This window comes from Hyperoodon ampullatus (assembly GCF_949752795.1).
Source record: "Hyperoodon ampullatus genome assembly, chromosome: 8".
Classification (NCBI taxonomy): domain Eukaryota; kingdom Metazoa; phylum Chordata; class Mammalia; order Artiodactyla; family Ziphiidae; genus Hyperoodon; species Hyperoodon ampullatus.
The window spans coordinates 97,099,820-97,121,972 of NC_136921.1; the positions used below are offsets into that span (position 1 = coordinate 97,099,820).

General features: G+C 34.9%; 1 protein-coding gene across 1 annotated transcript in view; it reads left to right on the forward strand.

Annotated features, from left to right (window-relative positions):
• The window catches only part of DNAJC10 (DnaJ heat shock protein family (Hsp40) member C10), a gene marked incomplete at its 5' end in the record, with an annotated part of 56,650 nt that extends 34,894 nt beyond the window's left edge, over positions 1–21,756 (forward strand). The window contains 12 exons of the mRNA XM_079710620.1: positions 1,452–1,566; positions 6,342–6,469; positions 6,774–6,890; positions 10,725–10,826; positions 12,048–12,203; positions 13,153–13,286; positions 13,947–14,000; positions 14,375–14,522; positions 17,971–18,090; positions 19,252–19,368; positions 19,893–19,997; positions 21,138–21,756. Of these exons, the coding sequence (XP_079566746.1) occupies positions 1,452–1,566; positions 6,342–6,469; positions 6,774–6,890; positions 10,725–10,826; positions 12,048–12,203; positions 13,153–13,286; positions 13,947–14,000; positions 14,375–14,522; positions 17,971–18,090; positions 19,252–19,368; positions 19,893–19,997; positions 21,138–21,149 (1,308 nt within the window). The 3' untranslated portion in view covers positions 21,150–21,756. The remainder of the gene's footprint in view (positions 1–1,451; positions 1,567–6,341; positions 6,470–6,773; positions 6,891–10,724; positions 10,827–12,047; positions 12,204–13,152; positions 13,287–13,946; positions 14,001–14,374; positions 14,523–17,970; positions 18,091–19,251; positions 19,369–19,892; positions 19,998–21,137) is intronic.
• Positions 21,757–22,153: the final 397 nt, after the last annotated feature.

The window sequence follows — 22,153 nt, forward strand, 5'->3', positions numbered from 1 at the left end:
ATTTTAAATTAGCATATATAAATAAGCACAAAAATGAATTAAAGTAGATGCCTAAAAATTATCCACATTTTCTCCACTGTTAATAAACCTACTAAGAATTTACTGTTATAACTTTCCAAGCTTTTTAAGTGTGGGCATATGTATGTGTGTGCACATATATGCATATTGTAATGGCCATTGTAATAGACATACATGTAAATTTATATGTATGCTTTTTAATCAAATTAGATTCACTAAATTCTCTTTCATAAAATTTTCCATTTAGTGATATAAATTTTTCCACATACCAGTGTAATATATATGTGTGTATGTACATGTATGTACATGTAAATGTATCAGTCATCATCCTAAAGACCAAGCAGTATTTCACTGTATGGTTACACCATGATTGTTTGACAAATCCTCTTTTACTGGTGACTTTGTTTCCATTTTTATATCAAAAAGATATACTGCAAAAATGCAGTATGAGGAATTTTTTGAACCAAGGTTATATATTTTCTTCAAAGTTTTTTATCCTCATTACCAGAGTCTTCCAGGAAGTTTGTATCAGTTTATATTCTTACTGACAGCATGTAAGTGACCATTTCTCTATACCAGTGCCAGCCCTGGTATTATCATTCTTTATAATTAACACTGTTCTGATAGGCCAAAAGCGATTTGTTAATAATACTCATTTTCATTTATTTGCTTTCTACTTTATTTTCCATGTATGTCTCTGGCCCATTTTCTTTCTCCTGATAGGATGTTCATCTTTTTATTTCTTATTAGATCCTTTGTCTTAAATGCTACAAATATTTTTTTTGCTTTATCATTTGCCCACTGGATTTTTCCATACTGTATGAAAATGTGAACCTTCTTCTTTATTATTTCTGCTTGTAGGGTCTCTCTTAAGACATTCTCTCTTTCCCCCACCCCAAGATTATATAAATATTCTCTACATTTTTAGAAGGGTGGTTTCTTAAACAACTTAATATTTTCTTGGAAATTTCCTCTCAGGTTTTTGAAATCTCTAGGAGGCATTTTTTTTTTTTTTTTTTTTTTTTTTTTTTTTTTGCGGTATGCGGGCCTCTCGCTGCTGTGGCCTCTCCCGTTGCGGAGCACAGGCTCCGGACGCGCAGGCTCAGCGGCCATGGCTCACAGGCCCAGCCGCTCCGCGGCATGTGGGATCCTCCCAGACCGGGGCACGAACCCGTGTCCCCTGCATCGGCAGGCAGACTCTCAACCACTGCGCCACCAGGGAAGCCCGGAGGCATTTTTTTTTATATAACTAAATTTAGTTTCAGTGTTAAATGTAAATTAATTATTTCTGTCTCTTACTTTCATGGTCCATTAACTTCTATTTAGAAGCTTTGTTGTTATAGCAATGTCATTTTTGGATTATCCTTATGAATATTTAACTGAATGGGTAAGATTTTATTTTCAATGGATTAAACCTTCTCTTTATACTTCAGGTTGGCAAGTTTGACTGTTCGTCTGCACCAGACATCTGTAGTAATCTCTATGTTTTTCAGCCATGTCTAGCAGTATTTAAAGGACAAGGAACTAAGGAATTTGAAATTCATCATGGTAAGAAGGGAAAAAGTGATAAAAATTTCTCGATTTTCAAATAGTAATTCTTAATTCTACTTTTTACCCTTGTTTTATATGGACATGATTATGAAAAATAACTTTGCTGTCACTTATTAGTAAATTTGTTTCTTGTGGGGAAAGATATTTTGAATTAAATATAGTTGTTTTATCTTCTTTACTGTCTAAAATAAATCCCTTTTTTCTCCCCAATATTTTGATCACTGTTTCAGCAAGAGCTCTGATGACTTGTCAGGCTAGTAAGGAATTTCAGGGTTTGTCTTGTTGACAAAAATAAGAAACACCTAGTTTCCATTTCAGTGTGCCAAATGTAGCATCTCAATCATTAGGGGCAATTTCTAGACATTGTTTTGGATTTTTCAAACACTAGATGACCAGACATCTCCATTAACTGCTGTGTTATCTCTCTTGAATTTATATTTCTGCATTTCACCTTGTTTGGGACTTTAGCCCTGCATCATGAAAGTACAGTTCCAATTCCTAGGGTTTGGAATACAACATCGTCCCTGTCCTAAAAAAGGTCAAATGTAGCAAAAGAGAGACATAAACTCCTGACTATAACACAGTAAATAACAGATATTGATAACTATGCCTGTTACATGACAAGCACTCTTTTAGGTGTTAGGAATGCAAAATTATAAGACATGGACTCTGCTCTCAAGAAGCTTAAAATATCATCTAGTGGTGGGTGAGAGCAGGGAGATTTATAAGAAAATATGAAAAACACTAATAGTCATGTATAAATTATAAGATCAAATAAAGAGACTTTTGCATAGTATAGGTCAGGAGGTGATCTTTGAATTAAAATGACATTTGAATACTCAATTTCCCAAAGCAAATAAGAGAAAAACAAGTGAGGCCCTGTAGACTGAAGGAATTTTGTGAGCAAAGACTTGACAAGATAAACTTAATAGTAACTACTGTTTATTCAGTATCTTTTATAAATGAGATGTTTTTCTAAAAGAATTTTCATATTGTGCATATCCATTTTTATCTTCACAACAGCCTAGCAAGGGAGAAAACTGAGGCTCAGAAAGAGAAAGTAACTTGCCCATGACAACTAGTAATTGGTCAAGGTAGATTTTGTATCCAAATGTGTCTGACTCCAAAGCCTAGGCTTATAGCCACGCTAAACTCTGCCACCTCCTGAAAATGCTGGAAATGACCCAAGTTTTAATAATGGAGTTCTGTTCTTTTTCACCTATGAAATATTTCTCAGATTCCCCCTCGCTGCCTTATTTCAGGTCCATCATCTTCTTTAATATTCTCCAATATAATTGCCTCATAGCATTTTCTCTTTACAATTAATTCCTTGTTTTATTTGCAGATTTATTACCCTAGAATACCTAGAACATTCACATGTCACTTTTTTTGCCTTGAATCTCTTGATCTCTTTTAGAATAAACTTCAGATTCCTTAGCATAGGAGCAATGACTTGTCTTGCTCACCACTGTATTTCCAGCACCTAGGATGCTGGTGCATAGTAGCTCAGTAAATAGTTGTTAAATTAATAGGGTACATTCACTCTCTGCCTCTGCCTGTTTTTCCAGCCTCATCTCCCACCTCTGCCCCTCCAAATAATCTTAGCTCTGCTACTTGTAGATCACTGAAAATATGTTCTTTCACTCCTATGCGTTTACACAAGATTTTTTTCTTGCTCCTGCATTGTAATTATTTCTCCCTGCCCCTCAAAATATTTAGCAAACTCCAAGTCACCCTTCAAAACTTTGCATAAAGCATTTTCTCCCTGTAATATACCATGAATACCCAAGTACTTCCTTTTGTATGTTGTCACTAACTTTATAGCATAACTTGTATTATTTCTTTGGATTTAAATAGGTATTGAGTATTGGATTTAAATAGGTGTTTATTATGAACATTATGAACTAGTAGAGAAAACAGACAAGTAGATGGGCAACTTTTAAAATGTCTGAAGTGAGGAGTATTATCTATTTCTGAGTAATAAATTACCCCAAAACTTAGCAGCTTAAAACAACAAACATTTATTAACTAACACAGTTTCTGATGTTCAGGAATCTGAGAACAGCTTAGCTGAGTGGTTCTGGCTCAGGTTTTCGCATGAGGTTGCAGTCAGGGTGGGTAAGGACTACAGCCAACTGAAGGTTAGACTGAGGCTGGCAGATTTGGTTCCAAGCTGGCTCATGGCATAGTCAGGAGGCCTCAGTTCCTTACCAGGTGGTCCTCTCTGTATGGCTACTCACTTCTCTCAGAATGAATTATCAGAGACACACACACACACACACACAAGCAATGATAATCTGATCTCATATAATATAAACCGTCACATCCACCATATCCTATTGGTCACATACACCAACCCTGGTACAGCAATGGTATGAGTACCTGAGGTAGGGATCATTGGGGGCTATCTTGGAGACTGACTACCATAAGAGATAAGTATGGGTTGCACTTAGGCAGAACATATTGATGGAATAATTTTCTGAGGTTAGAGAAAGAAAGCTCTTCGTTGAGATCTAAAGTAGAAGTAATGGTTATACAAATAAAGAGGTGTTAAACACATTCCAAGCCCAGGAACCAGCAAATGTATTCATGGACTCTGAAATAAAAGGGTACCTCATTCATTCTTAGAAAGCAAGGATTTCAGGATAACTGGAATGTTGAGTGTGGAAAGGAATGAGACTTGAGGCTTGAGAGGGCACCAGGGGTCCAAATTATGTGTTTCCTCTGTCAGGTAAAGTAATTTGGACTCTATCCTGGAGGCAAAGCAGAGGGATTCATGGATTTAAGCAGAGATATGATTTAACTAGTTCTACATTTTAGAAAGGCTACTGGCTGCCTAGAATGGATAGAAACAAAAATTGGACGACGGGAGAGCAGGTAGAAGTCTGATGCAGTCATTTATGTAAGAGGAGATGGCTCCCTTATCTAAATAGTGGTAATGTGGATGAAAAGAAGTGGACAGAGTTTTTAAATACCAAGAATACAAAATCAGTATAAATTGATGATTGTGGGGGGTTTTTTGGGGGGTTTTTGGTTTTGTGTGTGTGTGTGTTTGTTTTTTCTTTTTTTTTTTGGCTGCATTGGGTCTTCGTTGCTGTGTGCAGGCTTTCTCTAGTTGTGGTGAGCGGGGACTACTCTTCATTGCAGTGCGTGGGCTTCTCATTACAGTGGCTTCTCTTGTTGTGGAGCACCGGCTCTAGGGCATGCAGACTTCAGTAGTTGTGGCTTGCAGGCTCTAGAGCACAGGCTCAGTAGTTGTGGCGTGCAGGCTTAGTTGCTCCGCAGCATGTGGGATCTTCTTGGACCAGGGATCGAACCTGTGTCCCCTGCATTGGGAGACGTATTCTCAACCACTGTGCCACCAGGGAAGCCCCAGTGATTGTGTTTAGATGTAGGGGAATAAGAAAAGGAAACCCAAGCTTCTGACTTGGTGAATTGGCAACTGAGTGACTGATTGCACCATTCTGTGAGGAAGAGAACAAAACACTAGGGGAGGAGGTGCCATGGAGTACACACCCCCAGTTCACAGTTGAATATAGGCCTGGTCCTTAGGAGAAGAGTTTGGGCTAAAACTGTAGATACAAATGATCATCATATCAATGGTAATTGAAGCCTTGGGTGAGTATGAGCTTGTCAAAAGTGCATAGAGAGACAAAATCAGGGCCCTATGGGTCACTTTTAAGGGACTGTCAAAGATAGAATTCATGAAGCAATTCAAGCAGCAGCAGGTAAAGAGTGAGAAAAAAGCAGGAGAATGTGGTGTCATTTTTTCACTCTATTTAAATATTTATGAAAATCTCTCTTCTGCTGGCCTGTGAACACCTTAAGGAGAAGGTCTGTATCTTTTTAAATTTTGCATGCACTATGGCATTTAAAACAGGACCTGACACATAATAGGTGCTTGACTTAGTATTGACTATCGAGTGAATAAATCAGAGGGCACATGGGAAAATGGACTATGTGCTGGTCCTAAGAAAGCTATTATTTGCCAAGCCAAGGAGTATATTCTTTAGGCAGTGGTCTTTAAGCAAGGGGACGACATGATCAGATGAATGATTTTGTAACTTGCCTGTGGTAGCAATGTAGAAAATGAATTAGTTAAGGAAGGCAGAACAGAAAGACCAGCTTGGTTATTTCAGTAGGTCAGACTAAATTTAGGCAGTAGCCTAAATTGGGGTTGGAGATGGTAAGAGATGGAGCTATGATACAAGGGCAAAGAAAAAAGGCAAGAATAACTCTGGGAAATCTTATTTAGGCACCTAGTGGATGATTATGCCATTGCCGAGGTAGGGAAGGTGAGAAAAGGAGCAAGTTTAGGGGAAAATAGCTCAACTTCAATTTGGGTATACTTTGTTTAAAATGTTTATATGACATCCAAGTAAATATTTCCACTGGGCAGTTGGTAATACAGGTTTTGAATTCATAAGAGAAGTCTAGGTTGAAGAAACAGATTTAAGAGGCTGTAACAGTAGTTCATGTAAGCAAAAAGAACTCAACTGCAAGGAAATTATTCTGCCTCTGAGGATGAAGGAACTTTTCAAAGAGATCTTGACATTTTATCTGATCCTCTAAGAAACAGAGTAAAGGAAAGGTTTCTCTTGGCAGAGCAAACCTATGTGTGTATTAGTATACAGAACACTAAAACCTCAACAAAATTAATTTGTTAATAAGTTTATCTTCTCTTTAATATTTCAAGTACAAAAGCTTTGAAATGTTTCTGTGGATAAAAAGACAGAATGTAGATTTTAATTTTTCTCTTTTCTGTTTCAAAGGAAAGAAGATTCTTTATGATATACTTGCCTTTGCCAAAGAAAGTGTTAATTCTCATGTTACCACACTGGGACCTCAAAATTTTCCTGCCAATGACAAAGAACCATGGCTAGTTGATTTTTTTGCCCCTGTAAGTTATGTTTATCTGTCAAATTTCAATATTGTCATTTTCTCTTGTCGCAGCAAAAAAACATTTTCTGGGTAACCTTGAACCATGAATATTAGAATAATGTTACTCAGTTTGGCCACTGTCACATATTACTTCTAAGAAAGGCTGATATACTTGCCCCTCCCCTCCGAGGACTGAGAATATAAATGCGTAAGATTTGTAACTAAGTATGGTTTGTCTTACTTAGCATTTGCTTGTTGTAAAAATGGTGTGTGTTTTTTTGTTTCATTTGGCTCAGTGCTTATGAATATTTTTTCTTTCATAGTGGTGTCCACCATGTCGAGCTTTATTGCCAGAGTTACGAAAAGCATCAAAGCATCTTTACGGTCAGCTTAAGTTTGGTACATTAGATTGTACAGTTCATGAGGGACTCTGTAACATGGTAAGGCAAAGTACAAAAAATTTATTCTAATTAATGTTTTTGTAAAATGTTTTGGCAGCCTAATGTTAAAGCAATAAAATAACTTTCAAATGTACATCTAACATTTAGAGTAGTAACAAATTATTTAAAGAAATAACTTCAACAAAATGATGTAAAATTATGACTGGACTAAATGTAAATAGATAATATGTGGTTCAGTGTAGACAGGGTCTTATTTATGAAACTCAGAAAAATATTTAGTTGACTTGATAAAATACATGATTATTCGATTTCTCAATTATTTAAGATTTTTTTTAACTTAATATTACCTTTTGGTGGTCTATAGTTTTTATTCTTTTTCTTTTAAGTGTAGTTAATAGAAATTAAACAAGCTTCTTAACTTTTGTTTACATACAAAATATTTTCTTAGGTTAATAAATACTCTTCAGTTTAGGAAGAACTAGAAATTATAAAATATCCTTGGGGGGAAAAAAAAAACCTAAGTCAAATCAAGCCTCCAGATATCAGTGTATAGGAAATCCAGTGACAGAGGAACATGTCAAGTGACACCAGGTACATATAATCTTCAAGTCCCAGCAGGCAGAGAACTTTACAGGACAAACACCAGTTTATTGGATATATACATTGAAAGAAGGAAAAAAGAGATGAAAAAGACTTACAAGACATATCATTCAAATGCAGTGTCTAGGCCTTGTTTGGATGCAGTTCAAACAAACTAACTCCAGAAAAAAAAAAATAGAGATAATTGGGGAAACTTGAACACTGGATATCTGATGATTCTCGGTAATTATTATGATGAAGATATACAGATGGCCAACAGGCATATGAAAAGATGCTCAACTCACTAATTATTAGAGAAATGCAAATTAAAACCATAATGAGGTATCACCTCATACCAGTCAAAATGGCTGTCATCAAAAAGTCTACAAACAATAATAAATGCTGGAGAGGGTGTGGAGAAAAGGAAACCCCCGTACATTGTTGGTGAGAATATAATTTGGTGCAGCCACTATGGAAAACAGTATGAAGTTTCCTTAAAAAACTAAAAATAGAGCTGCCATATGATCCAGCAATCCCACTCCTGGATATATATCCGGAAAAAGCAAAAACTAATTTGAGGAGATATGTGCACCCTGGTGTTCACAGCAGCACTATTTACAATAGCCAAGACATGGAAACAACCCAAGTTCCCATCAACAGACAGTTGGCTTAAGAAGATGTGTGTGTGTGTGTGTGTGTGTGTGTGTGTGTGTGTGTGTGTGTGTGTGTGTGTATAATAATGAAATACTACTCAGCCATTAAAAAGAATGAAATATTGCCATTTTCAGCAACATGGATGGACCTAGAGATTATTATACTCAGTGAAGTCAGTCAGACAAAGAAAGCCAAATATTATGTGAAATCACCTACATGTGGAATCTAAAAAAATACGAATGTATATACACAAAACAGAAATAGGCTCACAGAAACTTAGCATTACCAGAGCTTGCAAGGGGGACAGATAGGGGTATGGGATTAACAGATACACACTACTATACATAAAACAGATAAGCAACAAAGGCTTACTGTATAGCACAGGGAATTATATTCAATATCTTTTAATAAGCTCTAGTGGAAAATAATCTGAAGTATATATATATATAAAACTGAATCATTTTGCTGTACAACTGAAACTAAAACAATACTGTAAATCAACTATACCTCAATTTTTTTTAAAAAAAATGTGTTTTAAAAACATAATAGAAGTAAATGTAGGGTGAAATCTTTATGCGTCTGTGTGAGGAATAATTTCATTCCACACAGACATGCATGCCTGTGTAGGCACACATACACTAAGGATAAAAATTATGAATGGGAATGAATTTGGCTACATTAAATGTTAAAACTATTGCCAAAGAAAGAGACATTATAAAGTCAAAGCAAACAACAGACAGGAAATATTTGCAGCACATATAACTGACAAAACCTTACTGTCCAGAATATTTAAAGACTACAAATCAATTTTTTTAATAGAAGAAAAATGAGAAAGTGTACAGACATTTTGTAAAGGAGGAAATGCAATAAATATGGAAAATGTTTGACTTCACTAGTCATCAAGAAAGCACAAATTATAGCAATAGTCATACACCTTCCCCATCCATCAAATTTTTTTTTAATTTAGCTGACAATAGCAAGTACATGAATAAATTATCCAGTCACAGAGTGGAATAACCATAGAGGACTTAAAACTAGATCTGTCTTTACCAGCATGGGTGAATCTCAAGAATATAATGAAAAAAGCAGGTTGCAGAATAGTATAGAGTATGATGAAATTATAGAAAGTTTATTTATAAGAAATTATAGAATGTTTATTTATAAGAAACATTACAATATACTGCTTAGGGATACATATGCATGTAGCCAAAGGGTAAAACATCAATGAGTTGGATACATGCTCTTTCTTGGTGTCAGGGAGGAAAGGAAATGGGATCAAGAACGAACTTTCAGCAGTCTGCCAGAATGGCAGAAAAGTTAATCATCCTTAAATGTGGCAGAGGTATACGTGAGTGTTTGTTAGATTATTCTCTCTTTTCATTATGTTTGAAATTTCATTAAAATAAGTTTAAAAAATGAAATAAATAAGGCCTTTATTTGGTTTTGAATGCCTTGTATGCGACTTTAAAAAGGTGCTAAGCAAAGATAAAAAATTGTGATAAACTAATTAATTTGAATTCCTATAGTTTTTCTACTTTTAAATATCCTATAGATAATTAAGCAAAGTTTAAAGATTTAAAACTATTGCATCAAATTCACTTGGAATAGAGGTCAGGATTCACTACTCACTAATTGGTTAACTTGACCAAGTCACTTAGCCTCTCAGTACCTCAGTTTCCTCATCTATAAAGTTGACTTAGTAATTTTAGCTTCTGAATAGAATTGTTGTGAGGAACAGATGAGAAACTCCACGTATCAGTGCTAAAACGGTGCTCAGCACATAATAAGGACTTGTCAAATGTTAGATAAAATTATTGTTTTGTTCATCTAATGGGTTATTTGTGCTCATTTACGAAAGTTTGATAAATGTTTCCATTGTTTTTTTCTAAAATTATTTTTGAATCCTAGTCAGAGATTCCAATTTGCTAATGAGTGCTTTTCAACTTTGAGGATGCAAAGTTCAGCCACAGCAAATCCACAGATAGGGATCTCTTTATAACTTTTTAAAAAAATAAATAAGAAAAACTTTAGAGAAGTGCTTTCTGGATTAGTGTTCATACTAATTCTGAGGAGGAAATTATAATATTTTTTACCATAAAAGCTGAATTGAGCAAAGAATAAAAAGTGACCTCATTTTTAGCACATGATTCATAATTCTTTAACCTAAAATATGGTTCTGTACACATGAATTACTTATTTCTTTGTTCTTGCTATTTTTATTTCCTTGATTTTTCTTCTACTTCTAAACAAATTGGAGTGTTTATTATGGTATTAAAAAAAAGAAACACTCAAGCTAGAGATTAGTCTGCTCTTTACATCCTCATCCACCTTGGTTCAGGAGAGCAGAAGAGGACCAAGCTAATAATTACCCATACTCCCTTCTCAGTGTTTCAGTGCCTGTGGATTTTATGGCTAATGGAGTAACTATAAATAAGGATCAGATACTCAGGAGTACAATAATAAATCTATTTCCTTTGCTAAATCTGGCCAGGCTAAAATTTTTCAGTCACCAGCAGTTTAGCAATGAGTTTTTAAAGTCTTGTTGTTGTTACTTAAATAAAGGCAAGCTGGTTATGAATTTGAAACAATTGGGTAAAGTGTATAAAATCTTTGTTTAATTTGTATTCTCATTTCTAACAGTATAACATTCAGGCTTATCCAACAACAGTGGTATTCAACCAGTCCAACATTCATGAATATGAAGGACATCACTCTGCTGAACAGATCTTGGAGTTCGTAGAGGTATTTTAAGTTATAGCCTGTGGCTATAAATCCTTCCATGTATGTTTACACTTTGTATGAATATTTGATAATGTTTAATAATAGGATTTGTTCTTTTTATGCCAAAACATCTTCTGACATTAATTTGTTAAATTTTCTACTCTTTTAAATATTATAGACTTATTCTCAGTTTATAGCATGTATATGTTTTGTTACCTAGTATAGTGCTTTGTACTTATGGACACATTTATTAACACATGAAATTGTAACTTTTACATAAAGCCTTGTCACCCCCTTTCCCTGTTTTCTCAGGTAGAATTACCACAGATTATTTCTTTTCGGTCCCATATAGATGAGATAGCAGAGAGCTATTTCTTGGAATTGTATAATTCCAAGAAATATGTGGCTAAGTACAGTCTTACCCCAACCGCCAATGGAGGGCTTCTTCAAGCCCAGGCAGTTTATGCCGAGCCTGCCGTGTTATTAGCCCAGAAGTGCTCTACATCTACAGCATCTCCTTTTTTCTCACTAATAGTCTTAATTGACTAAAATAGTTACAGGGGAACTCTTAAGAAAGAAATGAACAATTCTAGCTTATTATCCGTGCAGTGACCATTCTACTTTCTGTCCTGCTCATCTCTCCCTCCTCCTCCAAAGTAATAGTTTTTTGTTTTGTGTTGTTTTTGATTGTTTCCCCAGGGAAGCGAACATCTTCATTAGTATTACCCAATCATGATAGACTGAAGCTCTGTTAAAACAGCATTTGGAGCAACTGATCTGAGGTTGTGCAGTATCTCAAGTCGGAATGTCAGAAAAATAGAACAGCAGGCTTTCCATAAATAATTAAATGGTCATTTCCAAACCAATTATTGGTTCCAAAAAGAACTATATGGCCTGTGTAGACATCTGGGCAGCTCTTGGAACTCTTGCCTTATCTACCTCTAACCTTAATTAAAGTTGCCTCTTTTCTCTACTTAAGATGATTTTAGTGATGTATAGAAATAAGAAAATATACCTTGATTTAATAAGACTGATGGGCAAAATCCAAACTTAAAAAATAAATTAAGGATCATTTCTTACTTTTTAAAATAATTCACTATAGATTCTCTTTATATATCCTAATGTATCTTTTGATTATTCAGAAACAGGAACCTTTCTAAATGACATATACCAACAATTTGCCAAGAATATATGAACTACTCCTTCTTATATCTGTTACAATGAACGCTGTATTCTCTTTAGGATCTTATGAATCCTTCAGTGATCTCCTTGACACCCACCACTTTCAGTGAACTAGTTAAACAAAGAAAACATGACGAAGTCTGGATGGTTGATTTCTATTCTCCATGGTGTCATCCGTGTCAAGTCTTAATGCCAGAATGGAAAAGAATGGCCCGGGTGTAGTAAAATAGTTTATTGTAAATCTTAACATTTACTAAGAATGTTTATTTAACAATTATTTTGAAACTGAGATGAGTGAACCCACCTCTAGATAATATCACTTAATAAAAGTTCTGATCACTTTTTATATACCAATTAGATTTCAACTCTGCTTCTGTCTGGTATATGAATAGTATAGAATAGTTACCCTTTTTTCTATGTCACTTGGTGTATATTTGACCAAATTTCTGCCAGCATCAACACAAAGATCTCCTTTATTTCCTATTAACATTTTTTCTACTTCTTCATTTTTAGAGCTTAAATGTACAGTTTCTTCACAATATTGTGAGACTTTAAAAATCTGTTTCATTGATCAAGGCCATTTTTTTCTTAAATTTCCTACAGAGCGGTATAAATCATGAAGGATCAGGAACAAACTATTTAAATACCAGAATGGAAAATGAAATTACTATTTTGTATTTATTTCTAAGATAAATAATAAACCTAAGAGTTAAAATTATTTAGTATCTTAAATTCATAATAATATAATTTTCTGCTCTTTTCAATAAAATTTTTAAATTTGGGCGTGACTCAGTATGCTGTGACCTATGGCTGCATTTGAAAAAGTAACTCTTTGAAATACCATTGCAAAGAACTTCATTAGTTCTTGGTTTCTAACACTTTGAATTTTATAACCACATAATTTTCCCCATGTCATAGATGAACAAAAACAATTATTTAATCTGCAATAATTGTAATAAGTTCTTGACTACAAAATTAGATTTCCAGTGCATTACTATAAATGTTCTATTATGTTTTAAGCCCTTACCCATTTTTATTTGGTGAAAATCACTGATAAATAATATAATAATCATCTCACAGTGACTATTTCTCTATTGTAAACATATATAAAATAGTTATGGTAATTTTATTCTAATTATTCTGATCTCTTTTTTTTCTTTTATAGACATTAACTGGACTGATCAATGTGGGCAGTATAGACTGCCAACAATATCATTCTTTTTGTTCCCAAGAAAATGTTCGGAGATACCCTGAGATAAGATTTTTTCCCCCCAAATCAAATAAAGCTTATCAATATCAGTAAGTGTTCTCTAAAATTTGAAGATGTTTATAAAATCATTTATTTTATACAGTTAAAATTTAAAAGTTATCCTAACTAAATAAAAGTTAAACCGCCTGTGTTTTTGGGAGCCCACCATGTTTAAGATAGTGTGCTAATGAGAAATTTACAAGATGAAAAGTGAATTGAATAGTCCCACTGATCATGAAGCTGACAATCTTGTAAAGAAAATGAGGAGAGGAAGAACATTTATTAAGCCCCTATTTGGTTTCAGGTATTCTACCAGAGGGTTTTTGCTCACATTATTTCCACTAGTCCTCATGGGTCTTAAAAAGTGGGTAGGAATTTGATAGACAGTAATAACTGGAATAAAGGTTCAGAAAGTAAAGCTTTGGAAATTTTGAGTTTTGCCATTACCACAGATCTATAGGAGATGTCCAGCAGGCAGCTAAACATTCAGTTCTGTCCAGAGTACAAAAAGCTACATCGAGACTAGAGAAAAATATATTTGGAAAGCCATGTAAGCAGTATTTGCAGCTAGGTATATCTGAGAAAAGAGATACTAGATGAAGTCAGTCAACTAAACTTATCTTTTAAATTGCTACAAAGAGACTGTTTTCTGAACATGTCCAATAATGGAAAATAACTGTCTACAACTTAGGTATTTTTTCTTCTTTCAGTAATTACAATGGTTGGAATAGGGATGCTTATTCCCTAAGAATCTGGGGTCTAGGGTGAGTAATTAAAATATGTGTCATTGTATAAATTATATTCAATGCTATTTACCTTCCTCTCATATCTGTAGCTAAATTTACTGAGTTGTTTAAGGTTCTAGCATTTTAAAGTACTTAGTAAAGAATTATAATTTACCAAGATAAGGTTGTGCTTTATTACATTATTACATTGTCATTCTTTGAAGTCATTTAACTTAGAAAGATTTGCAATATTCTATTTTAGATGTTTGCTTTGGTTTTGTATAATGAAAAATAATTTTCATCCCTTGTCACAGATTTTTACCTCATTTAACTTAGAAAGATTTGCAATATTTTATTTTAGATGTTTGCTTTGGTTTTGTATAATGAAAAATAATTTTCATCCCTTGTCACAGATTTTTACCTCAAGCATCTATAGATCTAACACCTCAGACTTTCAATGAAAAAGTTTTACAAGGGAAAAACCATTGGGTGGTTGATTTCTATGCTCCTTGGTGTGGACCTTGCCAAAACTTTGCTCCAGAGTTTGAGCTCTTGGCTAGGGTAAGTCATGTCTATCTACTTAAATAAGTTGTGGTCACTGGCATGTTTTAATAATTAGATAAGACATAGTAAATATAATTTTATTTCTTAAAAGTTTCCTTGAATTTAAAAAACTCTGTTCCATTTCTGTGATTATAATCTTTGCAGTAGATTTCTTCCTTCTTTATTAAAGCTTTTAGCTAACATCCTTATCTTGGTTGACATTGTCTTAACCAAAATAGCCAGAAACCTCACTTCTTCTGCTTGTTCCTTATTTTCTTCCCATCACCATTACTCTGCTGCCATCCAGGCAGTCACTAGATCCTATCAGTTCTATCTCCTAAATGCCTTTCAAATCTGTCATCTCCTATCATCTCCTCTGCTAGCCTTTTGTTCAAGCCTTCATCATCTCTCATCTAGACTCAATCATATGTGCCTCTTAACAAGTCTCATATTGCCAGTCTACCTTCTTCAGTTCCACCCTGATGATCTTTCTGAAATATCGCCTTCTCTGGCTTCCTGTTAACCACATTACTTGACCTGCATCCTTGACTACAAATCTCTGATGTGACCTCTTCAGCTTTATCTCTCTCCCTGACCTCACACCTTATACTCCAGGCACAACAAAGTACTCCAGGTTCTCTGAACAAGTACCCTTATGTACATGCTGTTTCCTCTCTAAAATGCCTTTTCCTTACCTTGGTCATCTGGATTTTTTTTCTCCCTGTCGTACAAAACCCAGCTCCAATGGCATTATGTATTCTCTAACCTTCCCCCTTAAGCAGTGTCACCTGGATATCAGGTACTCCATCAGTGTGCTTATACAATGCATGTTAACTATATATTAAGATATCTTTCTCCTCTATAAAACTATGAGCTTTGTGAGGGCAAGATACATGTCTTATCTATCTGTATATCCCCTGTGTCTTAACTCAGTAAACGCTTATAAAATTAAACTAAACGCAGTCTGTTTTGGTGTTTCTGTCATAACAGTCCTGTCAGTGGCCTCATCCAGACTGATAGCTTCCTCACCTCTATACTCAAGGAACTTTGCCTTTGGCTATGAAATATTCATTAGAATGAGAAAGTCAGTACCAGTTCCACCAGTCTAAAACAAAAGCTGAACATCCCAAGCCGGGGGAATTTTTTAGCAAAAGGATTTCAGAAGCCCTATGGAGCCGTAAAACATTGTTTTAGTTATTGACTGGTCTTTGAAATAAGAGGTTATTCTTTTTTTTCTACTTATATCTTCTTTTCCTCTTATGCTTCCTTTTTCTCCAATAAGTCTAACAAAAATGTTTTATTCCCTTATCCCTTAAAAACTTAGTTATATATTTTGTAATGCATCAATATCTTGCATATAGCAGAAAATTATTAAAAAGGTCACTCAGCAAATCCTAAGCACCAAGTAGCATTATGCCAAATATTAGGGCTAAAAAAATGGAAAGACAAAAATTCCATGTCTTTAACAAGATTTTAATCTAGTGGGAAGATAAAATGCAAATTCATATATATAAATCAATAGGATCATAACTATAGTGAAATTAGAGGGAAACAATTATGGGGAGAAGAAGGTCAGAGTCATGCCAGGAGGAGACAAAAGGCTCCACAGAAAAGCTAGTATTTGAGATGAGAATTACAACACGACTAGGAGCATGGCACTTTGAAAGGGTTGGCTAGAGAGTACTCTAAACAGAGAAGACAGAATTGCAAAGATACAGGGACACAAGACAGTGGAGCATGTTAAGGCTTCTCCACTGTTGGTCCAGGATTACCAGAAGATAAACACAGAAGGGGAGTGGCAAAAACGGAGGCTCTTAAATAGGCAAGAAGGAGATGGTTTGGTCTGCTTGCCTACACTATTCACACTGTACACTCTTCCTCACTGTTTTCATACTGTTCAGAATGTATTCTGTATAAGCATTGGAAGAGAACTGTCGGATAGGTCAGGATCCATTTTATATTTTAGAAGGATCACATTGAATGGACTGAACATGGGCCATCAAGATCAGAGAAAGATCAGAGCACCAAAAACAATATGGTGTCCTTCTGTAACCTAAAGTACAAGTCAACTAGATTTTTCTGACCTTCACTACGAGTGTGTGTGTGTGTGTGTGTGTGTGTGCGTGCGTGCATGCATACATGCTTGTGCATGCATTTTTGCTGGTGCCCTAGCACAAGTTAGTCCACCTGTTGAGTACCCCAGCCTTGGGGACAAAATGAGAGGTAGCAAAGATATTTTCATTGTCCTGCAGTGAGAGGTGATAACCTGAACCAGGATTATGGCTGTGGTGATGGAAAGAATGGAACAAGTGTAAGAGAGATATAAGAATGACTAGGATTTAGTATTTGTTTGTGATAAGTATAGTAGAAAAAGGAGTCTAGGATGGCCCTAGTTTCTGGCCTGAACTGAGTGAATAGTTGGACAGAAGGAGTAGTGGGTTAAGGCGAAAGGATTCATTTTAGAAATGTTATGTTTAAGGTGCTTATTTAAGTGAAACAGGCCAGTACATAGTTGACTGAAATCAAGGGGAATAATAGGGTTCAGCAGCATATAGGTGTATAAAATCTCCCTGGGAGATTTTTCACAGTGAAAAAGTATTGTTGATGAGAGATGGATCTGTGATCGGACATTTTAATTTGAGGGGCGGGTGTAGGAGGAGGTCCCCATGCTAGAAACGAGGAAGAAGAGCCAGAGGAGTAGAGTAGCCAAGAGAATAGTGAGAAGCCAAGAAAGAGAAGAGGAAGAAACGGTCAGTAGTGACAGATACCCATTAGGAAGACTGAAAACTGTCCATTCAGTTTGGCCAAATGGAAGTCATTGGTGAACTTCTCGTGGTTTCAGTGGAGGGAGCAGTAAGAACAGAAGCTAGCTAACATGTGTTGATAATAAGTAGATGATGAGGAAGTGGTCACAGAATAAACTGCTCAAAAAGAGAAAGAAAGAAGCAGGGTGGTAGCTAGAGGAACCAGTGCAATTAAGGAAGGAATTCTTTTTTGGTCATATGTGTGTACACTGAAGAGTGAGAAAGAGCTCTGAGAGAGAGGGACCAGAGAATGTAGACATAGTCAGCCTTCCACAAGAGGAAGAGTGCTGCCTCAGCAGATGAGACCAGAGATCTGAGGGAGGTGGAGGACAGAATCTGAGATGTTTGTGGTGTGACAGACACATTGTGGGTAACAGGAGGAAGGCGAAGAAGTAGTTCAGGATAAAGCTTCTCAATTTTCTTGATAAGGCAAAGGAGAGTTTATTTGCTATTGGCGAGGCTGTGCTAGGTAAATAAGAGTTCAGAGCTAGTAAGAATTTGGAAGCAATCTTGTTTGAATGGAAATGATTAAAACTACTTTTTTTTTAAGTAACAAATCCTTAGATTTATATATATTAAAAATTTTTAGTATCATATTGCTTTGTGGTTGCCAGAATAGTATATGCCAAAGAGAATAGCAAAGCATATTTTTCTGTTTTCAGATGATTAAAGGAAAAGTGAAAGCTGGAAAAGTAGACTGTCAAGCTTATGCTCAAACCTGCCAGAAAGCTGGTATCAGAGCCTATCCAACTGTTAAATTTTATCCTTATGAAAGGGCAAAGGTATGTACGTGCCTTCTTCTGTGTGCCTTTCCTTTAGCAGGTAACGCTTTTTCTAGTTTCTTTCCCTTTGTCATTTTTAATTTCACTGCATGTCACTGAAACAAGCTTCTTTTCACATACACACCAAGTGATTTTAAAAGATTTTTCTGCCTCACAGTTGATATGATCTCCATTGCCTTAAAGTTTTTATACTCCTGAATAGGGAACTACTAAGTAGACACACCAAAATATTAATAGTAGTTTTCTATGGGTGGTAGAATTCAAGGTAATTATTTTCTGTGAAGTTTTGTATTTTCTACTTTTATAGAATTAACATATATTATCTTTATAATTAGTTTTTCTAGGAAAGAAAGAGAAAATTAAGAGAATACTGTCATAATACTTCTGAAATAGCCTTAGTACCTGAGCATTTATCTTGAAGAATACTTATTAACGGTTTAGACTATAAAATAAAAGTTAGGGTTCCATGGTTCATTCATAATTTCTTTTTTGGGCCACTGACAATGTGTTTTTTTTTTTTTTAAACAAGAAAACTTGGGATTTACCAGTGGGTCTCTATGGTCATTGATACAAAAGCGTATATCTTTCAGCCAGTATAATTGCTAACTGAAAGGACTCATGACCTTTGCTGTCTTCCCAAGTAAAAGAATAAGACATTTTTGACAATAGAACTGTGATAAAAATAAATATCTGCCATACATTCATGTTTTCTCGTAAAACATTGAAATGAATAATTTCAAATGTTTTAATACTTTTTAAGAATATCAGATTAAGATCTTGTGTTATTTACTTGTGATTATAATACATTTTGAAACAGAGCTAAAGAAATTAGATGATGAATTTCAGAAATGTAGATTTGTCAGATGTCTGGATTTTTCAGTGAAGGATTTTGGTTTATGAGGAAGCTATCTCTGTCTTAAGAACAGTCTGGGGTAAGCAGAACTCAGTGATAGCAAAGGAGCTTTAGACCAGAGCCTGAATATTAATTCCTTTGGAATCACTAGCTTCCCGATTCTCAGAACACCTGAGAATTAGGTGACATAAATAGGCATCTTATTCAGGTAGAATGATGTTAGGGAAGTATCAGTATAATGAGCAGTCACAGAATTAACCAGGCCATACACGGAGCTATTTGAAAACATGATGTTCCCATGTGTCCAGAGGATAAGATTACGACCCCGAATATCCCTGTCCAAATGGAAAGGCAGGGGTAGAATCCAGAAGTCCAGCAGACAAGGCCAAAGCAGAATGGTGATTGAAGTGAGAAATTCAAACCAGGTGAGCAGCTGTACACAGAAACAAAATCCTAGCATACACTTTGGAGTTCCCACCAGGAAGAAGGAAACAGGTGGCTCCAGATCCAAAATAAGTGGGCCTGGATGTACTGACCTGTCTTCTCCCCTGCTTTTTAGCCACCTTCCTGCTGTGGGCAGATGAGAACCAGGAAATATACATTGCTTTGCACTGTTGTAGGTGGTCAAGGTTTTGTCTATGCCAATGACTTTAGATTAGAATGTTTTGAGTCCTCTGGGGACTCTTAAACAATTTAGATGTTTTGAGGCATTTGGAGTTAGCAGTGCATTTTAATCAAGGTATTAATTTACATGTTTCCGTAAAAGTATTGTTAGTATTTATTTCAGGTAAATTATTGGTTAACTGCTTTTGCAGCAGCATTTCCTTGAAGAAATTGAAGTTTTAAACACTTGGAACTTTAAGGAATATTTAATCAAGTTTCTTAGATGGAAATGTCATGTTTTGATTAGATACTTAAAAGGTTATAAGAAGAATGTTTTCAATTTTAGAGAAATACCTGGGGAGAGGAAATAGATTCCAGAGATGCAAAAGAGATTACTACCTTAATATATGAAAAACTGCAAAACCTCCAAAATCATGGAAAGAGAAATAAGGTAAGGACTAAATCTAGAGCTGACTTTGGCAAACAGTATTTAAATTTATTCTTACTATATAGTATATGTATCAATAAACAGTAAAATGAAGCTTCAAAAATTAGTAAGGTAGTTAGAAATTTCTTCTTTGGAAAATATAACTAATTTAGCCTCTGGACACTTAAATGCTTAGAAATTGGGACAAGTAAAACCATTTAACAGAAAAATAGTGACTATGGTCATAAGTTATTAAAATTTGTTCAAATGTAAAAGCATTGATTTGAGCCTCATAACACTTTGGAGAGCAAGTTTTGTTTTGTTCTTGGTATAGTCAGGATGTATTAAAACCCGTATTCATTTTGCCCCCCACCCTTGAATTATTAATCTATCAAGAAGCATTGCAGCCTCTTTCCTGCTATTCTTCAGAGGGCTATTCATGTTTTCCTTTTTTAAATCAGTATCATTCTAGGACATATTTAGAAGCAGACCAAAGAGTTTACGAATGCTAGAGTGCTTTCTGAATGGAATTTAATACAGTCACACATGAGGTTTCTTGGATTCTTTCCCTATAAGGTGAAAAGACGAAAGAACAGCACAGCCTCTGAAGAGGGCTAGAGATGTCTAGCTTTATAGATCCATATTAGAACTACAGACCCTGGTATAGGAAGCTTTACAACCTACCTCAAGAATTATGTTTTATCCAAATCTAAAAGATAGAAAAGAGATAGTTATGAAACTTTATTTTTTTTTGTTTCAGTGAACAAAAATGTTTTTCTGATATTTTGGCTATGTTCATTTTCTCAAGATGTTTCATTTTTTAAATTGTGACTTATCTCAAGTGAAACATTTGAAATCGAAAACATTAGTCATAAAGTAGAATATGCTAACTGAAATTAAGTTATAGAGCACATCAAAGTATGACTTTGAAAGTGTGGTAAGTTATAATTGGTATTATCTGCCATGGGCAGGTGAGAATTGTGAGATACCCTTTTTCCATTGTTATAACAGGCGAGGTATACTTCATCTGATCTATCAAATAAGAATATTGAGTAATTATTTTTGAAAAGGTAAAACTTAGGTCAGTTTATTATTTTTAACTTCTTTTTAACATTAGATGTTGAAAGAGAAAGGAATTCAATCGCTTTTACATTATTATTGTAGGATGAACTTTAATGGTGTTGAAAATGAAGAAAAAATTGAAAAGAAATTGACAGATGATGTCAGAAGCCACCTTTTCAGAATGTTACTATGTTCTGGATGGGAGTAAATGAACATTATCTTGGACTTGTAATTTCACTGCTTGAATTCTGTACAACATTAATATAAATGAAGGGTCTGGAGACTTTTTCTGTAAAGGGCCAGATCGTAAATACTTTAGGCTTTGTAGACCATAGATGGGTCTTTGTCACATATTCTCTGTTTTTATTTTGTTTACAACCCTTTAAAAAATGTAAAAACCATTCTTAGCCTCAAGGCTGTACACAAATAGGCCACAAGCCACATTCAGCCCATGGGCCACAGATTGCTGACCCACAGAAAGATGTTTAGGCTGGCTGGCTCAAACATGAGCCTGCTCTGTGATCTACGTACATGCTAAGTTATACAAAGTGTACTTTATCAATTCAAGTTTTGTGGCTGGCCTGAAAAGAGAATTTGGTTTTCAGTCACCTGTTCTCCTAAAAAAAAAAATCTCTGAAATTGATTATCTGACCATGTATTTCATTTAAAAAACATACTCAAAATGTGGGAAAATAAACAGATACCCTATTTTCATGCTGTATTATAGTGAAGAGATTCATTTTCTAAAGGTTGAAGAATTGGTTTTAATTTTTCACATATGAGAAAAAATTTTTATAACAGAAAGTAAACAAATCCTATTGATTTCTATAGTATCCACATATACCTGAGGGGAAAAAATATTTATAGCAATTAACTGGGCATTGTAGAGTATCCCAAATATTTCTATATTTTAAAGATATGTGTTCATTTATTTTCTGAATTGCTTTCATAATGTTTTCCCTGTGATGGTTATTGATTTTTGAAGCATCTTTCTAATATCTGTTTTTGACTTCTGGACTTTGTTTTGATGCATATCCTTTATTTACACGTGCCTTTTTTCCTTCATGGTTTTGGTTTTTCACTCTTGTCCAATCTTTATTATTCAAGAAGGAAAAATT